Genomic DNA, 22,736 nt, shown 5'->3' with positions numbered 1-22,736 from the left:
ATGAATTCAAGAAATAACTTAATCAAGATTTTATATTGGAAAATATATAAAAATAATGTCAATCAATGTATTAATGCAACTATGTTGAGAATAATAAATAATTATAAATCAAATTTCTTTGCAAAATGGATTTGTTTCGATTGAGTTTTTATTTTATTTTATTGTTTGTAGTTAAGTTACATTTGATTTTTACATTTTGTTTGTGGCTGTTAGACTCTATAAATTGTTCAATTTATATCGTATTTGAATATAAATTTGTAGTTATGTTTAAATATAATGTTTAACATTTAATTATAAACGAAGTTTCCTGCAGAATCGATTTGTATCTTCTCACTTAAATGCTAAAGCCTAGTAAACGTAATGATAATATCGAGTGAGTATGAAAAGGCAATTAACCTAAACCTAATGGCGTTACGTAAAGTGTTGAGAGCGGACAGGAAATAATGATTGCATTTATTGAGATGCATAAAAAAAATTATGAATTTGGAGCCTCGAAAACTCTTGTCTTAACTCATTTATTTTCTCGTAATTCCTTCTTCTGTTATTTCGTGTCTCGTCCTCTTCATCTCTTTATATGCAAGACGAGAGAAGAGAGAATAGTAGAGAAAGAGAGTATTATTTATTATGACCCAAGCCCCGGAGTTTATATAAACAGCGTGTTTGTGTACTTTAGTAATCACTGACCTGAGGGAATCTTCGGTTAATAATAGGTTCGGTAGGTGAGAAAACTACCTACCTAATCACGGTACACTCCCGGCCGTAATTATACCTTAGCTGCATAACGAAATAATACCATCGGATTCTCTACCATCTCTTCTCCTCCACCATCACTCTCTCTCTCTTATTTATATTTCCTGTTGATGCCCAACCACAAGAACAACAAGAAAATAGCGAGAGGAGACACAAATATAAATCGTTTTTGGCATTCCTTTAATAATAATCATAATCATGATGATGACGATGGCAACGAAATGGGAGAGTTATTTCCATAACTGTGAAAGAGACGAAATGAAGACGCAATTAGGTCGAGGAATGCGGAGCGCGCGTTTTTCGGGGGGGTTGAAAAATTCCTGAAACCAACGCGAAATGAAATACATAAAAAGGATAATTACGCTTTGTTCCTGCTGAAAGTCGAGTCGAGAAAGTCGGTTATATAATATCAAAAAAAATAAGCGCGTGTTAAACTTCCACCTATTTAACGTGTGCATATATAACATGTACAATAAATACACTTTTAGGTGCTGAGAAAACGTGTGACAATTTTTTTTTAGCTCGAGACTTTTTAGCACGATGCTTATAATTTTCTTGGAGTCGCCTTTTTACCATCTTCTTCTTGTTCAAGGACGACGCGACGAATGCGTTTGTTTTTCTCTCCTTTCCTTTTGGATGAATTAGTGGTGCTTTCGTAATCTTCCCACCTACTGCTGTTAGAAGACGAAGACGACCAATGCAAACACTTTATCCGCGCGTAAATTCACACACTTTGCTGTGTATTAACAAATCCGACATCGGCACACTAATTGAAACGCCAAATCTACATTTCAGACGTACTAAAATCACGAATTCCAATAATCACAGTTTTATTTTTCTTCAAAAGAAATGTAGTTCGGTCATCTTAATTAAATAATAAATAATTGAGAAGATTTTAGTAAATCATACAGAAAATCAGTGGTATTTAAAAAGTGAACGATATTAATAAAAAAATTATGTTAAAAGTTATTAACAAATAAAATTTTCACAGGAAATTTTACAGATTTAAAAAAAATAGTTTTTACACCAAAATGTCTGCGTAATGTTCAATTCAGATTAATATTTTTTATTTAAATAAATCTAATTTAAGTTATTTTTTTTAGAAAAGGAACTTACAATTATTACAATTTGGTTTTTAATTGAAAATATCTGTGTAATTTCAATAATATTGGAGTAAAATGTTCAACACGTTCTAAAATCTCGAATTTCAATTGATTTTTGTTTTATAAAAGTTTTATAAAGTTAAATAAAAGTTTTATAATGTTAAATTCTGAATGAAACGTGAATATTTAATCTCTAGTTGTGACAAATTTAGTAAATAAGTTGTAGTAGAACGTGGAAATAAATTTTATTACAAAATTTGCTAAATTTATAATTTGTTTTTTTTTTAAATTTTAAATGAATATTTTAAATAAAATGTTGTCGTTTTTAAATTGAAAATTCAAGAAAATTCTTAATTTAGACATACTAAAATCTCTAATTTCAAAAGATATTTGTTTCTTGACATTTGGATAAGTCATCGAGATCGTAAAAAAAATTCTAATCAATATAAATTAATCAATATCGAAGAGATTTTGTGACACAAATCGTAAATCACTTGTATTATCAGCGGTAGTAAAACGTGGAACGTATTAATATATAAATATATATATAAAAAAAATTAAGTAATTCGATAGCGACCGTTATCTGAGGTTAGAGAAGCTGCGACCAGAAGCTGAGGAAGATCATGAAGATCAGAAGCGAAATAATAAATGGTTCTCGAGATAAAAGGCGGTTCCTTATCAAGCAAGGAAATCGTCTGTCAATACGGGTTGACATAAGTTCTGCTTGTTTTTGTTTGTTTGTGTTTTGTTTCACTTGCAGTAGCATCTTAGATAAGATTACGTTACTAGGATCATTCGCCAAGTCGTCAATAACTACAGCAACAACAAAAAAAACTTATTCGTTCTGTTATTATTTCGTTCTGTTATTATTATTTCGTGTAAAAATCTTTCTCGATCACGGTGACAGCTAAAATGGCTGATCATAACGGATGGGTTCATATAATAGAAATATTCCTGGGGGTTGTGAATGGCGGTGATGGCGAGTGTGAGAGAGGGGTGGCGTTTCGAGGGCGCGCGGGATGGTGCGGGGCTCTTTTGGTAGCGAGTGGGGTTTTCGCTTATGCATGGATCCCGCTATTAGCCCCATACATTATAACAAAACCCCGAGGGTTGTTTATTTGTTGGTAATAGATAGGCAGCTGTCATTTTTTTTCTTCTCTCTTCTTCGTTTTTTTTTCTCTCCCTTGAAATAGGGATAGAGGAACCGGGCGAGAGCAAGTGAGACAAACGATGAAGAAGAAAAAAGAAGGAAAGAAGTGCAGAACGACGGGTGTGGGTCGATATTATGCCTACTATACTACTAAGTGTAGTAGAAAACGCGCCCTCGTGGAATGGTCGTAGACTCGGCATAATTTTGATATTAAGTTAATTTATAACGTCTCTCTTCCTCTTGATTTTTGTTTTCTTCTTCTTCTTCTTCTTCATCATCTCATCTCCTCTCCTCAGTCTACACTTTTCATTACAAATCACCCCCCGAGAGAGAAGTAGCTGCGAGTAGACTAAAACAATAAATCATTCGCATCGGATCGCATCTCCAGGTATACACTCTCTTCATCTATATGCATACTGTATGGGCTTGGTATATTATAGGTATAGGTTTTTGTGCAGCAGAAAATTGTTTGTTTTTCGAGGCTGCGGTCGGTGGCGCCGGGGCCCAGTGGGGGGGCTCAGGGTCCCAGGATCCGCCCGAAAACAACAAAAAAAAAGAAAGAAAACACGTATATTATTTAGTCAATTATAATTCTTAGGCGCCTACATTCTAAGTCCTAAACGGCCACTCCGGACTATTATTGTTATTACGACTTATCCTCATCTCTTCTCATCCTTCCTCAACTCGATCCTCCTCTTCTCAAAAACCATTAACTGCAAGCGTGCGCACGACAGTAATAACTTCGTCTCGGATTTTTATTATTACTTCATGTCTTTCCCATCGCATATCTAATACACATTAATCACAATCACCGTTCACCAAATTTCAACAAAACAACAACATACAATTATAACTTCGTCAATATGTCACAATTTATAATAAATAATTATTTTAAAAGTGTTTCCCAGCGCATATTGAATTCGCATTAATCAAAATGACCTTTGTAAAGTTGTTCTTCATATGTAGTAAAAAAAAAGTATGGTAAATTTAAAGTAAATTTAAAAGTATACATATTTAAATGTAACTAATATAAGTAAATGTGATTATTTTGTTTTGTTGTAAAGACACACGTTTCTTTTGAGTCTTGTTAACGTCTGCATTGATCTGTATAACATTTAAATTGTTTGTAACAAGTTTAAATAATAAACTACTTTCGAATTGGAACATGCGAAGCATGTTAATGGCGCAAGGACTCCTGTGTATCAAATCCTTTAATGCAATTGTAAATACATGAATCTAAAAGACGTTTTTTTTTTCTATATTGCATTTATACATTTATATACAGTAGAATAATTAAATTTCATTATTTCATTTCAGAAAATTTTATATAAAATTTGTTGAAAATTTAATAATTTATTGATTTGTAACAGAAAATTTCATATATTTATTGATTTTTTAATTGTTATAAAATTCATAAAATATTCGCTTATTAATTTTTCATAAAAAATCTATAAATTTTTTGATAATTTTATTTTTAAAATCCAAAAATCATTGACATTTTTTTATGTAAATACATAATATTCGAAGATTAATTTTAATATAGATAACTTCATACTTATGAGATATTTTTTTTCTATATTGCATTTATACATTTCTATACAGTAGAATAATTATATATATATTAAATTTCATTATTTCATTTCAGAAAATTTTATATACTTTTATATAAAATCTAAAATTGTTGTAAATTTAATAATTTATTGATTTGTAACAGAAAATTTCATATATTTATTGATTTTTTAATTGTTATAAAATTCATAAAATATTCGCTTATTAATTTTTCATAAAAAATCTATAAATTTTTTGATAATTTTATACATAAAATACAAAAATCATTGACATTTTTTTATGTAAATACATAATATTCGAAGATTAATATTAATATAGAAAACTTCATACTTATGAGATGTTTTTTTTATGAAAGACATTTTTGACCAATGAATAAAAATGAAAAGTAAATGTAATATAAAACTTAAAAGTAAAATTTTAAATAAACTTTTTAAAAAGTGTTCGCTTAACGTACATTTTTTTTTTCGATAATACGTAAACAATTATTTATTTTACTTTGTTCCAAGTTACGTGTATCAAAACTCACAAATATTTATTAACTTTTGATCAAATAAAATATTTGTATGAGTATACTTTGCAAGTAGGATTAGAATCTATAGATTAGATATAGTGGAATTCTATTTAAATATAATGAAGAATATGAAATATTGTTATTGAAAGTATAAATGTAAAAGGTTATGAAGTAGTTGTTTAAGAATGTTTGTACGGTGTTAATGATTTTATTGGGGGGGTGGCGCCAGCGTGGGCAGATTGAGCTGTAATTTTCTTCTGGTGTAACGATCTTTAAATGAACGTTCGTAACGGCAATAAATCACATATCTGGGCGACGATGAAGTAGAAGAAGACTGGGATCTCCTCGCTCCGAGGTGGGTGAGTGCGTGTGTGTGCTGTAGTTGTTATTATTATAGGAATAGGTTAAGTGTAATCAGGGGGGGCAGATAATAACGGCAGGATCATGACAGGTAACAGCCTGAGGTGCATTCGCACTAATTCTAGGGTACGACCAGTCCGAGGCGCCTAAACAAGACATAAGCAGCTCCTCTCTCCAGCCCGAGCACGAACCGTCCATCCGTTCGTAGTCCTCCGAAGGCATCACCACCATTTTATCCATTTACCAATTTCCATCATCATCATCATTACCATCAGAACAACGGAAAGAGCGAGCGTTTGGGTGGCCGAGCTCGGTCCACCTCTCTTCTTCATCATCAACCACAACAACAAAACATGCAGCAATGGAAACGCTCGCAATTAGCGCTTACGTAATTAATCACGTTTCGCAAAGATCTCTGAATAAAAACTAAATGAATGGAGATATTAAAGGCGCGAAGCTTGTCGGTACAACTAAATCACCGATTGGCAGTCAATTTTGAAACGGCAATTAACCGAATTAACTCCGGTTCGGTTATACGCGTACTTGAGTGTACGTAGTGTGCGCGTGTATGTACGTTCGAGCGAGCGAGATGGAAGGCAGTGATCGTTTATTATCTCCTGATTTATGATTTCCTGAGTAAATATCTAATGTAATGCGGCCGGCGTGCAGACCACCTGTTAATACGCTCTCTCGACTCGGAGGACCACACACTTCTTCTTTGCTTTTGGTTGCACGGAAAAACGGTGCATGATTATTTCGTCCGGGTTTTCGGACGTCGCGCTCGTCGCTGTTGATTGGCCTAATGATGGGTTTACAAAAGCATTTTCGGACACGGCGCGCACGAATAAATCCCATTCATCTCCTCATACGTACATTGCATTTTCACAATCATCTCTCTCTCTCTCTTTCTCTCCTTCAGTTACAAAGGAAAGAAAAACTTTGGTTTTGGTATAAAATATGAATATAGCGGACTTTGCCTGCCCTCCACTACCTGAGCGTCCCGAAATTAACGATCCGCATAATTTAGTGTTATGATCGTCGTCCCGTCCTCCTTTTTCTTCCGAGAGGACGACGACGACGAGGATGATGATGATGATGAACATAAAGAACGAAGAGAAAGGGAGATGGAGCTTCTTCGACCCGAAAACTGTGTACCTTCGACCGAATTCTTCTTTTTTTGTATTTACATTTCGGAATATGCGCATAATTGATTCGCCCAACGGAAGGAAAATAAATGAGCGAAAAAAAAAAAATAAATAATGATAACAACGAATAATGCACAAATCCAATCTAAATTCAAATCAGCAGGAAAATTATTTAATTTCCTCAACGGCCGAGTAATTTATCGATTATCAACTATTTTTATTTTTTTTGCTCTCCTTCCATATTCATCTCAATAATCCATGCATTATTCAATACTTACGAATCATAAATTACACAGTTTTTTTCCAAAAGTTTTACAAAACTTAACAGTTTTCAAATCATATCATTTCTAGTTAATAATTATTACATTTTATAATTATTGTTAGAAATACGAAAACATTTCTTAAATTTAACAATTTACGCAACTTCAGCTAATAAATTTATTTAAAAAAATTAAATTAATATTGAATCTACAAAATATTAAATTTAATATTATTTATCATAAAATTTCAAAACTTGTGATGGAAAATTTAATTATTATAATTACGAATAACATATGTTGTTTTTTATTCAAGCATTTGACATTGAAAAAAGTGATTTAAATGATGGTTATATAAATCAATATTGATTATATAACTATGAATCAAAATTAAAACATTTTCACTTTTAAATATCCACAAAAAAAAAGTTAATTATTTGCAGACAACAGAGATATAATTTTTATAAGAAAAGTTCTAAATAATTGAAATATTCATGTTTAAACAAACTTTTGTAATTAAATTTACTCTAATAATGAAATTAATGCAAGAAATTTCATTATATTATAAAATAATTTCGCACTGTATTTCATTTGAGTTTTTTCTTTTTAAACTCAATTAATTAACAACAACAAAAAAAATGGTATTACAGATTATTGAAAATAATAAATTAAAAAGTTAATATATATAATTTACTGAAATAAGCGATTCGTTAATTGTGCAATTACAGTGTGCATTGTTATTATGAATATTTGCGGAAAAATCACGTTATTAATATAATAATTGTGTATTTAATTCAATTTCGAGAGAACACGACACGATATATATAATGTGTAATTGTTGCGCGTTCTGTTGTAAAAACAAATTCGCTGCGAATATCGGTAATTACGGTCCTCGTTCAAGGTTCTTTATTTATTTATTTTTTTATTATTTCAGGACGAATTCATGCATTATTCATATCCCGTAATGGATATAATAATGGTAATAACAATAATTGTCGAAAATTCGTTCCGTGTCGGGATTCGAAATGAGCGCGCTTTGTTAAACATCATTCATTTGTTATTCTCTTCGTTGGTTTCTTGATTTTTTTTTCTTTGTTTTGTTCTAAACTCAAAGAGAGATACGACATTTGAATTTGATTTGTTCGTATTGAGAGGTGAACAAACTGGAACGCGAATTAACATAAGAAATTTCCTTTTTGCTGAAATGCAGAAATGCGAGTCGCGTTTGGACGTATCGTAAATAATTTTATTATGCAAATGGACTTTAAATACTGTTTTACATCCATTCCTAACTTAATAATGTCGAGAAATTTGCGTTCGGCGGATGAAAATCGTAGGAAACTTATGTAAACAAAACTCAAATTTAATAAATGTTTACTATATTCGACTAATTAATGCAGATTCTGTAAATAAATTAATAAATTTGCAATTTTTTTTTATAGTTTACACAATTCATTTCAATAATACATTCTAATTTAAACTACAATTTTCAGAAAATTCATTTAAATTTATATTTTTCAACAAAAAAGTTTAAATAAAACATTAATTTATTTAAACTAAAATTTTCTTTCCAAATGTTGTGATTATTTCTTATTTTTTTTAGGCACGAAAAATTATTGTTTTCTTTTATGAATTATTTATATATTTGTTTCCTTTTCAGCGTATTTTTATTTATTTATTTTTTTTTAAATTTATGTAAAATGTTCGTGTATTTTTCCAAAACATTTTTGGCTCAATTAAACATTGGCTTGACAAATTCGTTTATGAAAATTGTTTTATATAATTTTATTTATTTGTTTTTCTAATTTTCATATTTTTTCTGTTGTGAAGCGGTAAATTATGATGTATATTTTATAGGAATTGATATATACAATGTAGTATTTATAGGAAAAGTGATGAAAGCTTCGTCTTTACTTTCTTATCGATGTTTATTGTTTACGTTTTCGCGGTGTCAATGAGAGCCTCAGATGATCAAGACGAGAAGGAGGGAAAAAAGGTCGCAAGATCACAACATTTTTTATTTATCTTGCGGATAAATCCCCACACTTTGATTGATCATTCATTAAGAAATCCAGATATACATGAACAAGAAAAAAAAGATCAATTTTTACTTTTGTTTCATCAATGTAAACTTAGATCTGTCAACAAACGGTGTATGAAAGTACTGATGATTTTTAGTTGATTATTTATTAAGGAATGATAATACAAAACGTCTGTTGATTTTGGTTGATCATTCATTAAGGAATCTAAACTTCAATATTGTAATTGGTCAATCAAAATTACTACTGCTGTTGATCAATCATTCAGAAATCCAGATATACATGAACAAGAAAAAAAAACATTTTTTTTTACTTTTGTTTCATCAATGTAAACTTAGGTCTGTCAACAAACGGTCTATGAAAGTACTGATGATTTTTAGTTGATTATTTATTAAGGAATGATAATACAAAACGTCTGTTGATTTTGGTTGATCATTCATTAAGAAATCTAAACTTCAATATTGTAATTGATCAATCAAACTTACTACTGCTGTTGATCAATTATTCAGGAATCCAGATATACATGAACAAGAAAAAAAAATGAATCAGCATTAAATTGTTACTTTTGTTTCATCAATATAAACTTTGGTCTGTCAACAAACGTTCTTTGAAAATACTGATAATTTTTGGTTGATCATTCATCTAGGAATGACCATATGATTTTGGTTGATCATTCATTGAGGAATCTAAACTTCATTATTGTAATTGATCAATCATTCAGGAATCTAGATATGCATGAACAAGAAAACAAAATCAATCAGCATTAAATTGTTACTTTTGTTTCATCAATGTAAACTTTGGTCTGTCAACAAACGGTCTATGAAAATACTGATGACTTTTGGTTGATCATTTATTAAGGAATGACAATATCAATGTAAATTTTACTATTGCAAAACGTGTGATGATTTTGGTTGATCATTCATTAAAGAATCTAAACTTTACCATTGTAATTGGTCAATTCAACTATAAATTTTACAATTTGAAAAAAAAATCAATCGGCAAACGGCCTATGTTTATTTTTGGATTTGGTCTATCAAACTTACAACTTTCATTTGATCATTCATTAAAGAATCTAGATATTCACGTGCAAATCTTACAATTGAATCAATCAGCAAACGTTCTATGAAAATACTGCTTCCTTTTGATCCCAATATCAATGTAAATGTTACTGTTGCAATTGGTCTATGAAAATTCTGCGTTTGGTTGTTCACTTATGAAGTAATCCAAATATTTATATAAAAATTACTATTGCAATTGGTCTATAAATTTGGTTCATCAAGGAATTCACTTTAGTATTGGAAATTAGTTAATTAGTTAATGAAGTTATTGTTGATCTATAATTGGGGCTTCCTTAAGAATGAATTAAACAAAATGAGCGCCATCTGTTTTTCCGTTTCTTGTCAAGCGATGATGGGCAACCTTAGATCTATAAATTAGGGTAGTCCAGAATACGATCGATGGATGATGATGATGATCTGATCAGGATTATCTTAGATACGTTTTGGAATGAGTTGTTGTGAATTTGCAGGCAAATGTTCCCGCAGATGAAGTTCCGCGTGAGCGGTCTGGATTTGAAGGCGAAGTACATCCTTCTGCTGGATATCGTCGCCGCCGACGACTACCGCTATAAATTCCACAACAGGTGAACAAAACCGAATCCCCTCAGAAATATAAAATACTCTCGTTGTTTCAGGCGCATGTTTCCTGCCTACAAAGTGCGTGTATCGGGCCTAGATAAAAAATCCAAATACATCTTACTTATGGACATCGTGGCTGCTGACGATTGTAGATATAAATTCCATAACAGGTTAGAATCCCAGACTTCTCTCTAATCTCTCTTATTAATTTAATTTTTTTTTTTATTATATTCTTGCAATTTTACAATTACTATTACCATTTATTTATGTTTATTGTTTCTTTCTTTTTTTTTTCTTTGGTGTCTTGCGTTTCGGGTGTTTGTTTTGTTTCGTTCCAAAAAAAACGTTTATTATACGAACGGGCGCGCTGAAATTTTTGTTTCTTTATTTTCCTCAAATTTTTCCCGCGAAAATTATAAGAAAAAAAACGTAGCTTTATGTAACAAGCTGGGACTAAAACAGATACCCGATGTGAACGAACGTAAAGAAAAAGGCACGAAGCATGCGACTCGTCAAGAAATTCCCCCCCATCCCTTAATTCACTAAATCCAAAAATTTTAATTGTTAATTGCTGCTCTTTCTCAATCTCAATCTCAATTTACTGCATGTTTATTTTGATCATTTTTTTTGTATGCTCTAAGCAGCAAATCTTGTCGAGTTTGGACGGTTTGATTGAGAATGTTGTGTTCTGATTGTTCTTTTTCCGGTTTGGTCGCGCAGTCGGTGGATGGTGGCGGGAAAAGCGGATCCGGAAATGCCGAAGAGGATGTACATACATCCGGACAGTCCTTCGACGGGGGAACAGTGGATGCAGAAGGTCGTCTCCTTTCATAAGCTCAAGCTCACGAACAACATCAGCGACAAGCACGGCTTTGTAAGTATTGTACGTCATCTTCTGCTACTACCGATCAGCTAAATCTCCCGAATCTCAATCTAACAGAAGCCAAAACTTATTAATTCAATTAATAATTATTTATTTAAAAAAAAAGCTTCGGCGATTTGGAACCTCGGGATATTTCGCTGATATAGTCTTTTTTTTTCTAATTTATTTATTTTTTTACTTAACTTATTTGTTTATTATTATAATATTCTCTTTAATAATCTCGCAAATTCCTTCACGTCGTTGTTAAACGTAATTTTTTAATCGCAATGTTCCTCAAAGCATGTCGGAGAACCGGAAATTGCCAGGCCAATTTTACCGTCACGTGAGCTCCACAATCTTTACACATTAACGAATCGCCGATTTGCAAACGCGAAAACTCGTCCTCCCGATCATTGTCATTAATATTTGCCTAAACATCATCATAATTACGTAACATTCACTCTTAATAATCTAAAATTTTTCATTAAAATTTTTGAAATTATAAATTTTTTATTATTTTTTTTTATTGTTTTATATAAAACGCGATAAATTTCGGCAAATTTACTTGTGCAAATGACTTAAACTGAGCTTTATTTATTTATTTAGCATAATTCTAAGATGGAAATGGAAACTCAGGTATTTCAAACTTTTAAATCAATCCTACAAAACATTTATTCTAGGTTTATTATTTAGCATTATTATTATTATTAGCTTGTGTTTTGAATGTTTAAATAGTTTTACAGAAACAATTCTCAAATAAACCAATTGAATGCAACAAAAATTACAATTTATTAAATAAGTAAAAAATCAATTGAGAATCGTTTCTTTAAGACTTATATGTTTATTCTATTGACGAAACTCTTTCCTATGAATTCACTTTAATCCGATTACGTTATATATTTTCTATTAACAAAACCATTAAAAACGAACATAAAATCGGTTACGTTTTATTTATGCCCAATAAAAAAGTGCATTAATCTAATTGAATTATTTGACTAAATCTAAGCTCCGGCGATTAAAAACAAAATCCTATAACTTTTTTTCGTAATAATTAATAGAATTTGTTACATTTTGATTATCCAAACATTAAAAAACAAATATATAAACATAATAATTATCGTTTTTTTATTACGCTTAATTTATGTTTTCTTACATATTTTATAAAATTTGTGAAAGGAATAAATTTTTATAGTTTATTTTGGAAATCAATACCATTTTACAAATAAATTAGAAACTTTATATCGAAATATAAAATTTTATTATTAATTTCAAATAACTTTTGCATTTCTGATGATAATACTAAATAAGTTATCGATTTACCAATTTTTCAAATATAATTAATTTGTAAAATCAAGAGCTACTTGTATATAACAATGACAACGTGTCTAAGTGTTTTTATTTTTGTTTGTGGAATTTGTATTTTGAACTTGGTGCATGATGTGTGGTTTAACATATATACAAATTTATCGTAAATTATTTATTTTTTGACTTTAGTTACGCAATTATTTCGAGTTATTTAGTCTCTCTCATTATTTATAATTAACATTTTTTACTGTGAAATTATGCAGTGGAAACGTTATTAAATATTGAAAAAGATATGAACATGTTGATAACTCGAAAACCATAGTTATGATAGAAAACATCAAAACAAACACTTTATAATATAAAAAAATATAAGAAAATTACTGAAAATTTGATAAATTTTCTATATAAATTGTAATGAAAATTCTGCAATTTATTAATTGTAATTAATGTTTTTTGAAATGTTAAATTATTATAATGAAAGAAAAATTGATTATTTTTTTCTTACAAATGAAAATTTTGTGAAATATTTAGTAAAGTTTGAGAAACTATATCAAAATTGATGTTAGAGAAACTGGAACGAAAAATTCTGCAATTAATTAATTTTAAATAATGTTTTTCAAATGTTCTCAAATTGTTATATAACAATTGATGGAAGAATGTTTTTAAAATTGTTACAAATGAAAATATTTAGTAAAGTTTTCAAAACTACGTCAAAATTGATGTCAGGTAACAATGGAAATGGAAATGCGTTTCATACTTTCTACGAAACGAGAATTGTTGAAGATCAAAAGGGCGTGAAACTCGTGTTAAAGATATTGCTATTTCGGCGCGAATTTCAAGTGATTTTTTTATTTCATCTTTTTTCCACGAGCGCCGAAAGAAATGCTAGGGGTTGGGGGTGTTATTGAGCAATAAAGACACCCTCGCTCGCCGCTCTTCATTCCACCCCCCCAAAAAAAAAAAGCATATCGTGCCCATCGGCATCATCGTCGCCGCGCGATCCCAAATCGCATTACGTAAATTCGTGTTGTCGTATCGCATTGTATCAATAATATGTAGGGGACATCGAAGAAGATGATGCTTTCAACTATCCCCTGAAAAAAACCGCCAGACTTTCAAACCCGAATTTACTTTCATACCATCAAGGGGGAAAAGATTCTTTTAATCTCGGGATGGTCTGCACGACCAAATAGAGAGAGAGAGAGGAAAAAAAAACGATAGAATGCGCTAGAAGGGGAGGGTGTTTTTTCATGTGTATGTATCGAAACCATTTTCCCTTCGTCTACATAATTTATTTTTCTCTCCATGTTTTGTTGCGTTATAGTTGGATCGCGTGTCCGGGCGACATGAAGTGAACACCTTGTAGTATTAGTGGCCATTTGGATGTAGTATTAACACTATGGAATTACAGTTCTCCCCCCGAAGAGGCGGCGGCCCAAGCTCCGACTCGAATAGGGGCGAAACTCCAGCGCTTTCTTCGGCGCCACCTCTTTCCTCCACCCCCCTGAGAACACGCGATCCGTCTTCCTCTAATTCTCGTGCGCTTTTATTTTGGGAATTTTTTCTCTAAAAACCCACCCCTTAGTCGTCGCCGCCTCCGACCGTCAACGGAATTAATAATGGATAGGGTAATTATCGGTAAATACGATTCAAAGCCACCCCCGAAAGTGAAACAACAACAAAAAAAACCAGTGGAACGAAATAAAAAAAAATGAAATGAAATAGCTAGTGGTAACAACAAAAGCAACAAATACTAACGTACGAATGTGGAACATGTTGTGTACATATGTGAACGGGGGTTGGAACCTGTAATGGAGCGCGTATTGATTTCTGTTTAATAATTTATTCCGTTTTCATTAAATACGGCGATCGTTAAAGCCCGTCCAAACGGACCGCTATTTACTAATGCGTTATGAAATATACATTAGCTTTAGGTGGATCACCGTCCGACCTGGTATCAATCAAAATCAAATTCATTCAATTCTTTAACATCCTTGACTTGTTTTGAACTCCATGCATTTACACAGCTTTTCTTTCTTTTCTTGACTCAATTCACTTCTATTTTATTTTATTATATGGAAATTAACAAAAATGTTGTATCTTAATGTTTAGTTACGAAAATGAATCATAGGAAAATGTAAATGGATTGAATTTATCCTTAATTTTTCCACCTTTCCTTTTCATCCCTCATTTATACGCAGTAGAAACGAATGAAATAATAATAATTAATAAAAACGAAATTAATTTCCATATAAGTCAATGTTCATCAAATTTATTCAAAAAAATTCTTAAATTTTTCGAACATCTTCGAACAATAGAAATTAAGCACGAAATATAAATTACAACAAATGTTATAAATATTTTTTTTTACATTTGGAATCAAACTTACTTTTTCATTATCAAAATATTCAATTTTTATTATTAATCACGTGATTACATCAACTGTTGCCATGTTTTCATCAGCAGTTTGTCAAAAATGACAATTATAATCTACGAGTTTTTGTTTATATTGATTATGAAATATTGCGATATTCATTATTTGTTATAAATCAATCTGTTCTATTTAGATTATTTATATGAATCAATCAATCAATCTTACCTTAACTTGATGTATTTCTTCATCTTCATTTAAAAAAATCTTCTTCATCGTTTTGCTTTATCTACATCATGACATTTGACATAGACATCAGGTATACCAACTAATTGTAAACATTGCAGCTGAGATTATTTATGAACTTGTCAATTTATTGAAATGTCAGTAACTGTTAAACATTCCAATAAAATCAACTGAAATAAGATTTTTAGTATTCATTAGATTATAATTTGGAATTACGTATGAACAGAAAAATATTTTCTAAAAACCAAACGAATTTTATGCATTTTCATAGTGGGAAAGTCATTATGAAATTAAGGAAAATGGGTAATCAACTTTTAACTTGAGTTTTTACTAGATAAATGCACATTTTAAGCAATTTAAACTGGAAAATACTAATTTAGGTATTGAATAACAAAATTTGATAGAAAACGATTGTTTTTTTTTTGCAACAACACTAATAATTAGAAATTTAATATTATGAAACAAATGTAAAGTATGCAAATATGAATTATTTATTTTAATGCTGAGAAAATGTGTTAGAAATTTAACTTAAGAAAAAAAAATGAAATAAATATGTAAATGATCATCAGGTATACCAACTAATTGTGAACATTGTAGCTGAGATTAATGAACTTGTCATTTTATTGAAATTCTAAAGTAATCAAAGGAAATCAATTTGTCAGTACAGTCGTTTTTTTAAATAAAATAAATGATAAATAGAGAAAAGTATTGAAATATTCTTTATAAGGATTCAGTGAGTGGATTTGCCAAAATTGGAGTAGATGTAAATAGTCTCGGTGAAACGTTTGTACCAATTATTGGTGGAGACGTTCATAACCACAAAGAGCGGGGTTCAGTGATGCCCGTGCAGATTTACATTCCTGAGCAGCAGCAGCAGACAATCGGATAATTATTATCCATTTCCTAGCGGGTTCTTCGCAAAAGGCAACAGGGAATGCCATTGTGTGCGCGAGAGATTCGCTTCCAATAGGGGTGTCGTCGTCGTCGTCGAGGCTTTCCCGCCGTCGCCTTAACGGTAATTGCATCCTTGGAAGTGATTTTATTGAATCCCGCAGTCCATAAATGTACAATTAGTGAAGAATCCTGAGTTATAAGCCCACTTAATTAGCCGGAGAGAGACCACCTAGAGCATTGAAAGGTGGAAGACTCCTCCAGATAACCCCGCAGCTATCGCAGTAAATACTCGCCCGTGGTATAAAGAGCCGAAGAGAAAAAGAGAGAGAGAGAGGATGTACTGGTATAGGTAATAGGAGTGAGTTGGGTGTAGATTGGATAATCCCATTTCCCCCCCGAAAACGACCCAATTAGTTGAGGGATGAGAGGGGCGGTGGGTGAGGTGCGGCGCGGCGGCGACTACGAGAGGTGTAATAACAGAAGCATCTAGCAGCAGTCTGTCGCGTTAAAACTAAGTGATTTTCGTTGTACAGATATCTTAATTACCGGCCGGCCCCCGCTTATCGTCGGCTACCGCGGACATATTTTTATTTTTATGGCCGTCGGTCTACCGAAAAAGAAGAACGGGAGACGGTTTTTGGGTGGCATCGCCTCCAATATCATCACCACAAAAACCAACAAAACGTAAAAGGAGAAACACTCACTCGCACACCACAAACTTGGAAATCTCGCACCAAACTCGACCACCACGAAAACACGACTTACTGATACCAACATTTCGTTTTGGTATTCTATAACAGTAGAATAATCGAAAATCACTTATTTTTAAAACCACAACTTTGGAAAATCTCTAAGCACCGAAAACCATTCATAGATATCAAAATTCATTAAAAATGTCAGTAACTGTTAAACATTCCAATAAAATCAACTGAAATAAGATTTCTAGTATTCATTAGATTACAATTTGGAATTATGTATGAACAGAAAAATGTTTATTAAAAAACGAATTTTATGCATTTTCATAGTGGGAAAGTCATTGTGAAATTAAGGAAATTGAGTAATCAACTTTTAACTTGAGTTTTTAGCAATTTAAACTGGAAAATACTAATTTAGGTATTGAATAACAAAATTTGATAGAAAACGATTGTTTTTTTTGCAACAACACTAATAATTAGAAATTTAATATTATTAAACAAATATAAAGTATTCAAATATGAATTATTTATTTTAATGCTGAGAAACTGTGTTAGAAATTTAACTTAAGAAAAAAAAAATTAAATAAATATGTAAATGATCAATTTATAAGGAAGAAGCAAATTGAGCGAAAATTAGTTGAGAAGTAATCTCTGTTATTAGCACAGAATATTTAGTTACAACTATAATCGTAATGAACAGAATCTCCATTATTAACCATCATAAAGTCGATGTAATCTGAATACTCTTTGCGTACTTTATTAGCATAAAACATATATTTTTTCCCATTCTCGTGAGTAGACAATGAGGTAACCAAATTGAATCCGTTTACATATGCAAAAAGCTGAATAATTAATAGTGCGTACGAATCTAATTGCTGAAATAATATAAATTAGATTGATTGAATCTAAGTGCTTTTCGGGGATGATGAAGAATCATGTTTTTAAATGTAATTGCCGTCCATTGGATGGACGCTACTCCAGTTTCTTTTCTTGTTGATGTTGTTTTTTTTTCGTTGGTTGGTGCTGCGTTGGCTTGTATTACCCGGTGAGGAGGTCGTTTGGCTTCCACTGCGAAACGAAGAGGAATGGTCGACGAGGAATAAAATAAAAGCAAACAAGGATAAGCCCGTACATGTGTATATGGCAAAAGCAGCGGCCAAAGAAGAAGTGGAGAGGAGGAGAGGTTAAGAAGAGCAAGAGAAGAAGAAGAAGAATAAACAAGCTGTAAAACGAATTGCACTAAATGCGTAATATATGTTGGAGTGTACGTCTTTATTCAGTGAAGAGACATGTTGGCCACGCCTAAGGGCGTGCCGTGTGCCCACTTAGGGGAGCGAAATTCATCCCCTCGCTCCGCGCACTGCTTACTACCTTTCCTGAAAATATAAACTCGATGGAAAAAAAATACATACACACACACACACACAACAGAAAAACAGAGAAAAAAAAGAACCACCATGTATATGCAAATGTGTACATATACCTACTACATGCAGGAAGGAAGAATGTGTCGTATCCAAACGTATGGTTTGTTTAATTCAGACTAAAATAGTGATGATTCTCTTTCTCTCTCTCTCTCTATTATTGTTGTTCTGCATCCGTTCCCAATTCGAAAACATTCTCATTTGTTTTTTTTATTGCATTTGTCTACCCCCCGTTCTCTCATTACGCAATAATCCGCCAAATGTGTATGCTTGTTGAGCTCTCTAACTTCATCATCATCATCATCGACGCACGGCAAATGTACGTACGTACGCGTACAAACACAGTTGTTCAGTGCAGTTTCGATTTATTCCTTTTTTTCTCCCCTCCGGCATTTTCACCTAGTTTTATTGAACAAAATTGGATTAACAGTACCTCTTTGCGAAAGGTTCGCAAACGATTACAGACCTACACAATCCGCTTTGAATCAATGGCCAATTATAGCCGAAGAACTCCCAACATAGACGCATTAAAGATTTTCACCTTAGGATACACAAAAAAATACTTCATTGTTAAAACATTCAACAAGACACATTTTCATAATTATTGGTTAAATTTTTTAAAGTTTATTGATTATTAAAAAGAGATTTATGTTAACTAATATTAGTTCATTTAAAGTGAATTTTGGACAAAATAAATGTCTTAGTTTATTTATGTTGATTGATTTTTAATACTATATATATATTTTTTTAGTAGTTCTGAAGTTTCAATTTGAGTAGATAAGGCAAATTGTTGAGTTTAATAGACGAATTTTGAAAAGGGTTGTTTTATTGCTGGCGAGTTTTTAATGCGCTAATAATGACTTTAAGTATCGTCAAGTGGTATCATTGGATTTACAATCTTCTCTCGTTCGAGAGGTCCCTTTTTTTTTTTTGTGAGAGTTCCGCAAAAAGGGACGTGCTGAAAGTCAGTATAATTTATGGGCAGTAGCAAGGTGAAAATGGTTTGAAGAGAATGTGGAAAAATGAAAGGTGGTGGTGGTGTTTTTTTCGGTGTGCATTTATCTGGTTGGAATCAGTGGCTGCAATAAAATTTAATGACGAGCGGTGGTTTTTGCTCTTCGGGTTTACGGCGAAAGAAATAAAGGAATAAAGAAGTGGTTCCAAAAAAAAAAAGGGAGGAAGAACAACAACAAGAGGAGTGTATGGATGGAAGAAGACAGGTGCCCTTCAGATCTCAAGTATCTGGCAGCGTATTGTCCGGGACAAAAGGATGGTTAAGGTGTAAATATCGCCATTATGCCGGATGGATGTTTTGGAATCGAGTCCGGTAGCCTCTCTTAATAGGCAGATAAGCGTCCTCGAGGGTAGCCCGCATTGTGCCCAGAATTCCGACAATGAGGGCCGGCACCTTTACCGAACCCATGCATACTACTTAAGGATTAAGATTATCTGCGGAGAGAGCGTTTTAACCGGCTTACAAACCTAAGAAGATGTCATCTCTCCCAGGAGTAGTTGAAGCAATAAAGCACAAAAAGGGAAAGAAAGGATGAAACAGCAGGAGTAGGAGTAGAGAGATGTCCTACTCTTAATGGGCCTCGTGAGAAAAGCGCGCCCTGCGCAAATTTACCATCCGCCAATATTTGTATCCACTCCTCCGATTACGCCCTTTGACCATCATCATCATCTGATCAAATCCAGAAGAAGGAAAGTAGAAAAGAGATAAAGTTTTTTTGACAAAACACACAAACTCTAAGTGAAAAGCACTGAACAAAAAGTGGGGAAACAGCTGAGAGAACCCTTCGCCCTATTTATCTCTTGCACTATACACAGTTTTTTCTTCTTTTAACCGATAAAAACCTCGAATCAGATAACTCTTCCTTCAACTACTACTGCTTCTTCTTTTTTTTCTGTGTGTGTGTGTGCTTGTGTGTCCTTAGTCAAGGAATTCGTTTGTATAGAATGTCTTCTTTTCAGGAGACCCGAAAACCGCGCGTCGGCGTGAGAGGGTTGTCGTTTACACGCGGTCGGGTCCCTTTGACTTTCCGACTCGATGAACCAAAAATTAAAGTGGAACAAGAATGTATACGACACATACACACACAGTGAAAGAGATGGAAACAAAAAAAAGACGAGAGAGAAAGCTGAAAGAGTTGAGGGTCTGAAATAAAAAAAATAAAATAATTGAAATATGTTCGGGAGGGGGCGCGCAGAATTTCACGCGAATTTTCCCTTTTGTCTTTCGCCCTCTTTAACGCCTGGAAAAGCGAAATTAGCATATTTAGAGGGACGAGAAAAAAAAATATATAGAGTGAGAGTAAAGTAATAATAACAAAGTGCGGTGAATGGTGTAGAAAAGAGAGGAAACTGGGGACAGAAGGTATTTGCGGAGTGGCTTTTGCAAACAGTGCCCAAACAAAGAGTGCCATTCTTCGGGGAAGAATTACCGCTTCTATCTACGAGGATTTAAGACTATTTTGATAATAATTAAGCAACCATAAGGGAACAACAATGGCTAATGCGATTTGACCAGCAGCGGTTCAGCCCTTGCGGATTTCTTATTTTTTTTCTAAAACCCTGATTCAAAGACGCTCTTGCTCTCAGCATGATTTAGTTTTTTTTTTTCTTTCTTTTGGGATTCATAATTGGCTTAACAATCTTTTATTCCTTGCAAAATCTATACAATTTAAACCAAATTATAACTTAATAATAATTTATATAATAATAAATTTTATGTAATTATATTATCAATTACATTAAAAAAAGATGGAAATAAAATTCAAATTATTATAAAAACGTTAAAAATTTAAATCTAAAAGTAAATGAAGTGATTTTGAAAAAAAAATGGAAAATGTTTATGGAAAATGGTGTTTCTTAAGTAAATGTTAAGGAAAATGATTTCAATTTTAAGTGAGATACATTAGATACCATTAGTGGGATTCAAAATTGCTTTTGATGACATACATTAGCGAGACATTAGCAGCGAAAATCAGTGTAGGTAATACGATAGAGCAAGTATGCATTTTGAATTTAGATTTGAATTCATCATACTGTATATTTGTTTTATGAATGTAAATGGTCAATAGATATTTACAATAATTTTTCGTTAAATATTACATAAAATGAAGAATATTTAATGGTATAGATTATTATTTTTTTAAATTTATAATTCAAAAGATGCAAACTTTTTAGTTTTAGGGCTCTTTTTTGTAATTGATAATTTGGATATAAACTTGAATTATTTTGTAATTACGTTTAAATTTTTCATAAGTAAAGTATTTTTTTTATAGATTACGTTTATAGAAATGAAGTGTAAATCCATTTATATTTTTTTATTTAAATCGAACAAGGATTTTGGACACATGTTTTTGTGCGGTGGGTGGTGGACGAGGAGGACGAAAAAAAGTTACGCATTTTGGACGTCCGCCAAAGCCGTGTTCGATTGCAGCGATTTATGTGCAAAATCTTGGGGGAGGAATCCGCCAAATCCGTGTCCCGTGTATAATTGGATCAGACCAGGTCGGAGGACACGTGTTTCTCACCTTGTCCAAATATGTTTACGGTTGGCAGTTCGGCGGAAAACCGTTTCCACGTTCTCGTATTTGCTCCGAACTGATCAAACAATTGAAGAAGAGATTCCCTTCTGCTCTTCTCCAAAAACCTTTATACATATACACATACATACACACATTTTTTTTCTTCTGTTTCTTTCTTTCGGTTCGTCTGGGGCACGAATATATACGTGTGAGGCTTAATTCAAGTGTACATATTTGCTCTCGGGGCGCTTTTAGGCTTGCCGCCATATTTGCACAAGAAGCGGCCTCCTCTCTTTTTTTTTTCGCCACTGCCTGAGCGGGGGGGACTCCCCTTCAATTAATTGATTTGTTGTGTTTCTGTTAACTTCTCTTTTTCCATCTTCGTTTCCACTTTTTCGTTGGGGTTCCGAGAAATAATTGGTTGCATCTTCGCAGTAGCAGTTCATGAGATGAGTAAAAGAAAAAAGAAGGCTTAAAGGAGTAATTTTCTTTGATTTTTCCTTATTTTTCTTTCTTGATGTTTCGATTGTGCTGTGGTCCGGCTGCGGGGGGTCCGCAGCTGGAGCTGGGACGGGCCTGTATTAATATTTCCTGATTGGGGCCAATTGGTGAGATGCGAAATGATGATGATGATGATGACGATGGGAAGTCCTTGTCTAGCAGCTCGCTCGATTCGGAATTTTTCGAGATAATTAGGTGTGCATGGGAAAAAGTGTAAGGAAGAGTGTCTGTGTGTGAGACAGAGACTTCTGTGTGGTAGAAGAAGAAAGAGGAAAGAAAGAGGTGGACGTTGGAGGAGGATGAGGTTTGGAGGAAGGCTCTTCGAGTCGCCAGTTCGCTCGACTTCATTATATATCGGGCCTTCGAGATCTGCGAGTGGTGGTG

The 22,736-nt window shown here is 32.6% G+C and overlaps 1 protein-coding gene across 8 annotated transcripts in view; it reads left to right on the top strand.

Moving 5' to 3' along the window:
* The window catches only part of LOC108557942 (optomotor-blind protein), a 59,001-nt gene that overhangs the window by 16,432 nt on the left and 19,833 nt on the right, over positions 1-22,736 (top strand). For 2 of the 8 annotated variants that reach the window (XM_017914687.1, XM_017914685.1), the window contains exons 2-4: positions 10,578-10,691; positions 11,242-11,395; positions 11,990-12,019. In XM_017914687.1, coding sequence (XP_017770176.1) covers positions 10,578-10,691; positions 11,242-11,395; positions 11,990-12,019 — 298 coding nt within the window. Of the gene's footprint in view, positions 1-10,412; positions 10,527-10,577; positions 10,692-11,241; positions 11,405-11,989; positions 12,020-22,736 lie in introns of all 8 variants that reach the window. The other 6 variants (XM_017914690.1, XM_017914689.1, XM_017914686.1 and 3 more) reach the window with 5 other exon arrangements.

Source organism: Nicrophorus vespilloides, unplaced genomic scaffold (genome assembly GCF_001412225.1).
Source record: "Nicrophorus vespilloides isolate i.1.1-1 unplaced genomic scaffold, Nicve_v1.0, whole genome shotgun sequence".
NCBI lineage: Eukaryota > Metazoa > Arthropoda > Insecta > Coleoptera > Silphidae > Nicrophorus > Nicrophorus vespilloides.
This window is presented reverse-complemented; position numbering and strand designations above follow the sequence as displayed.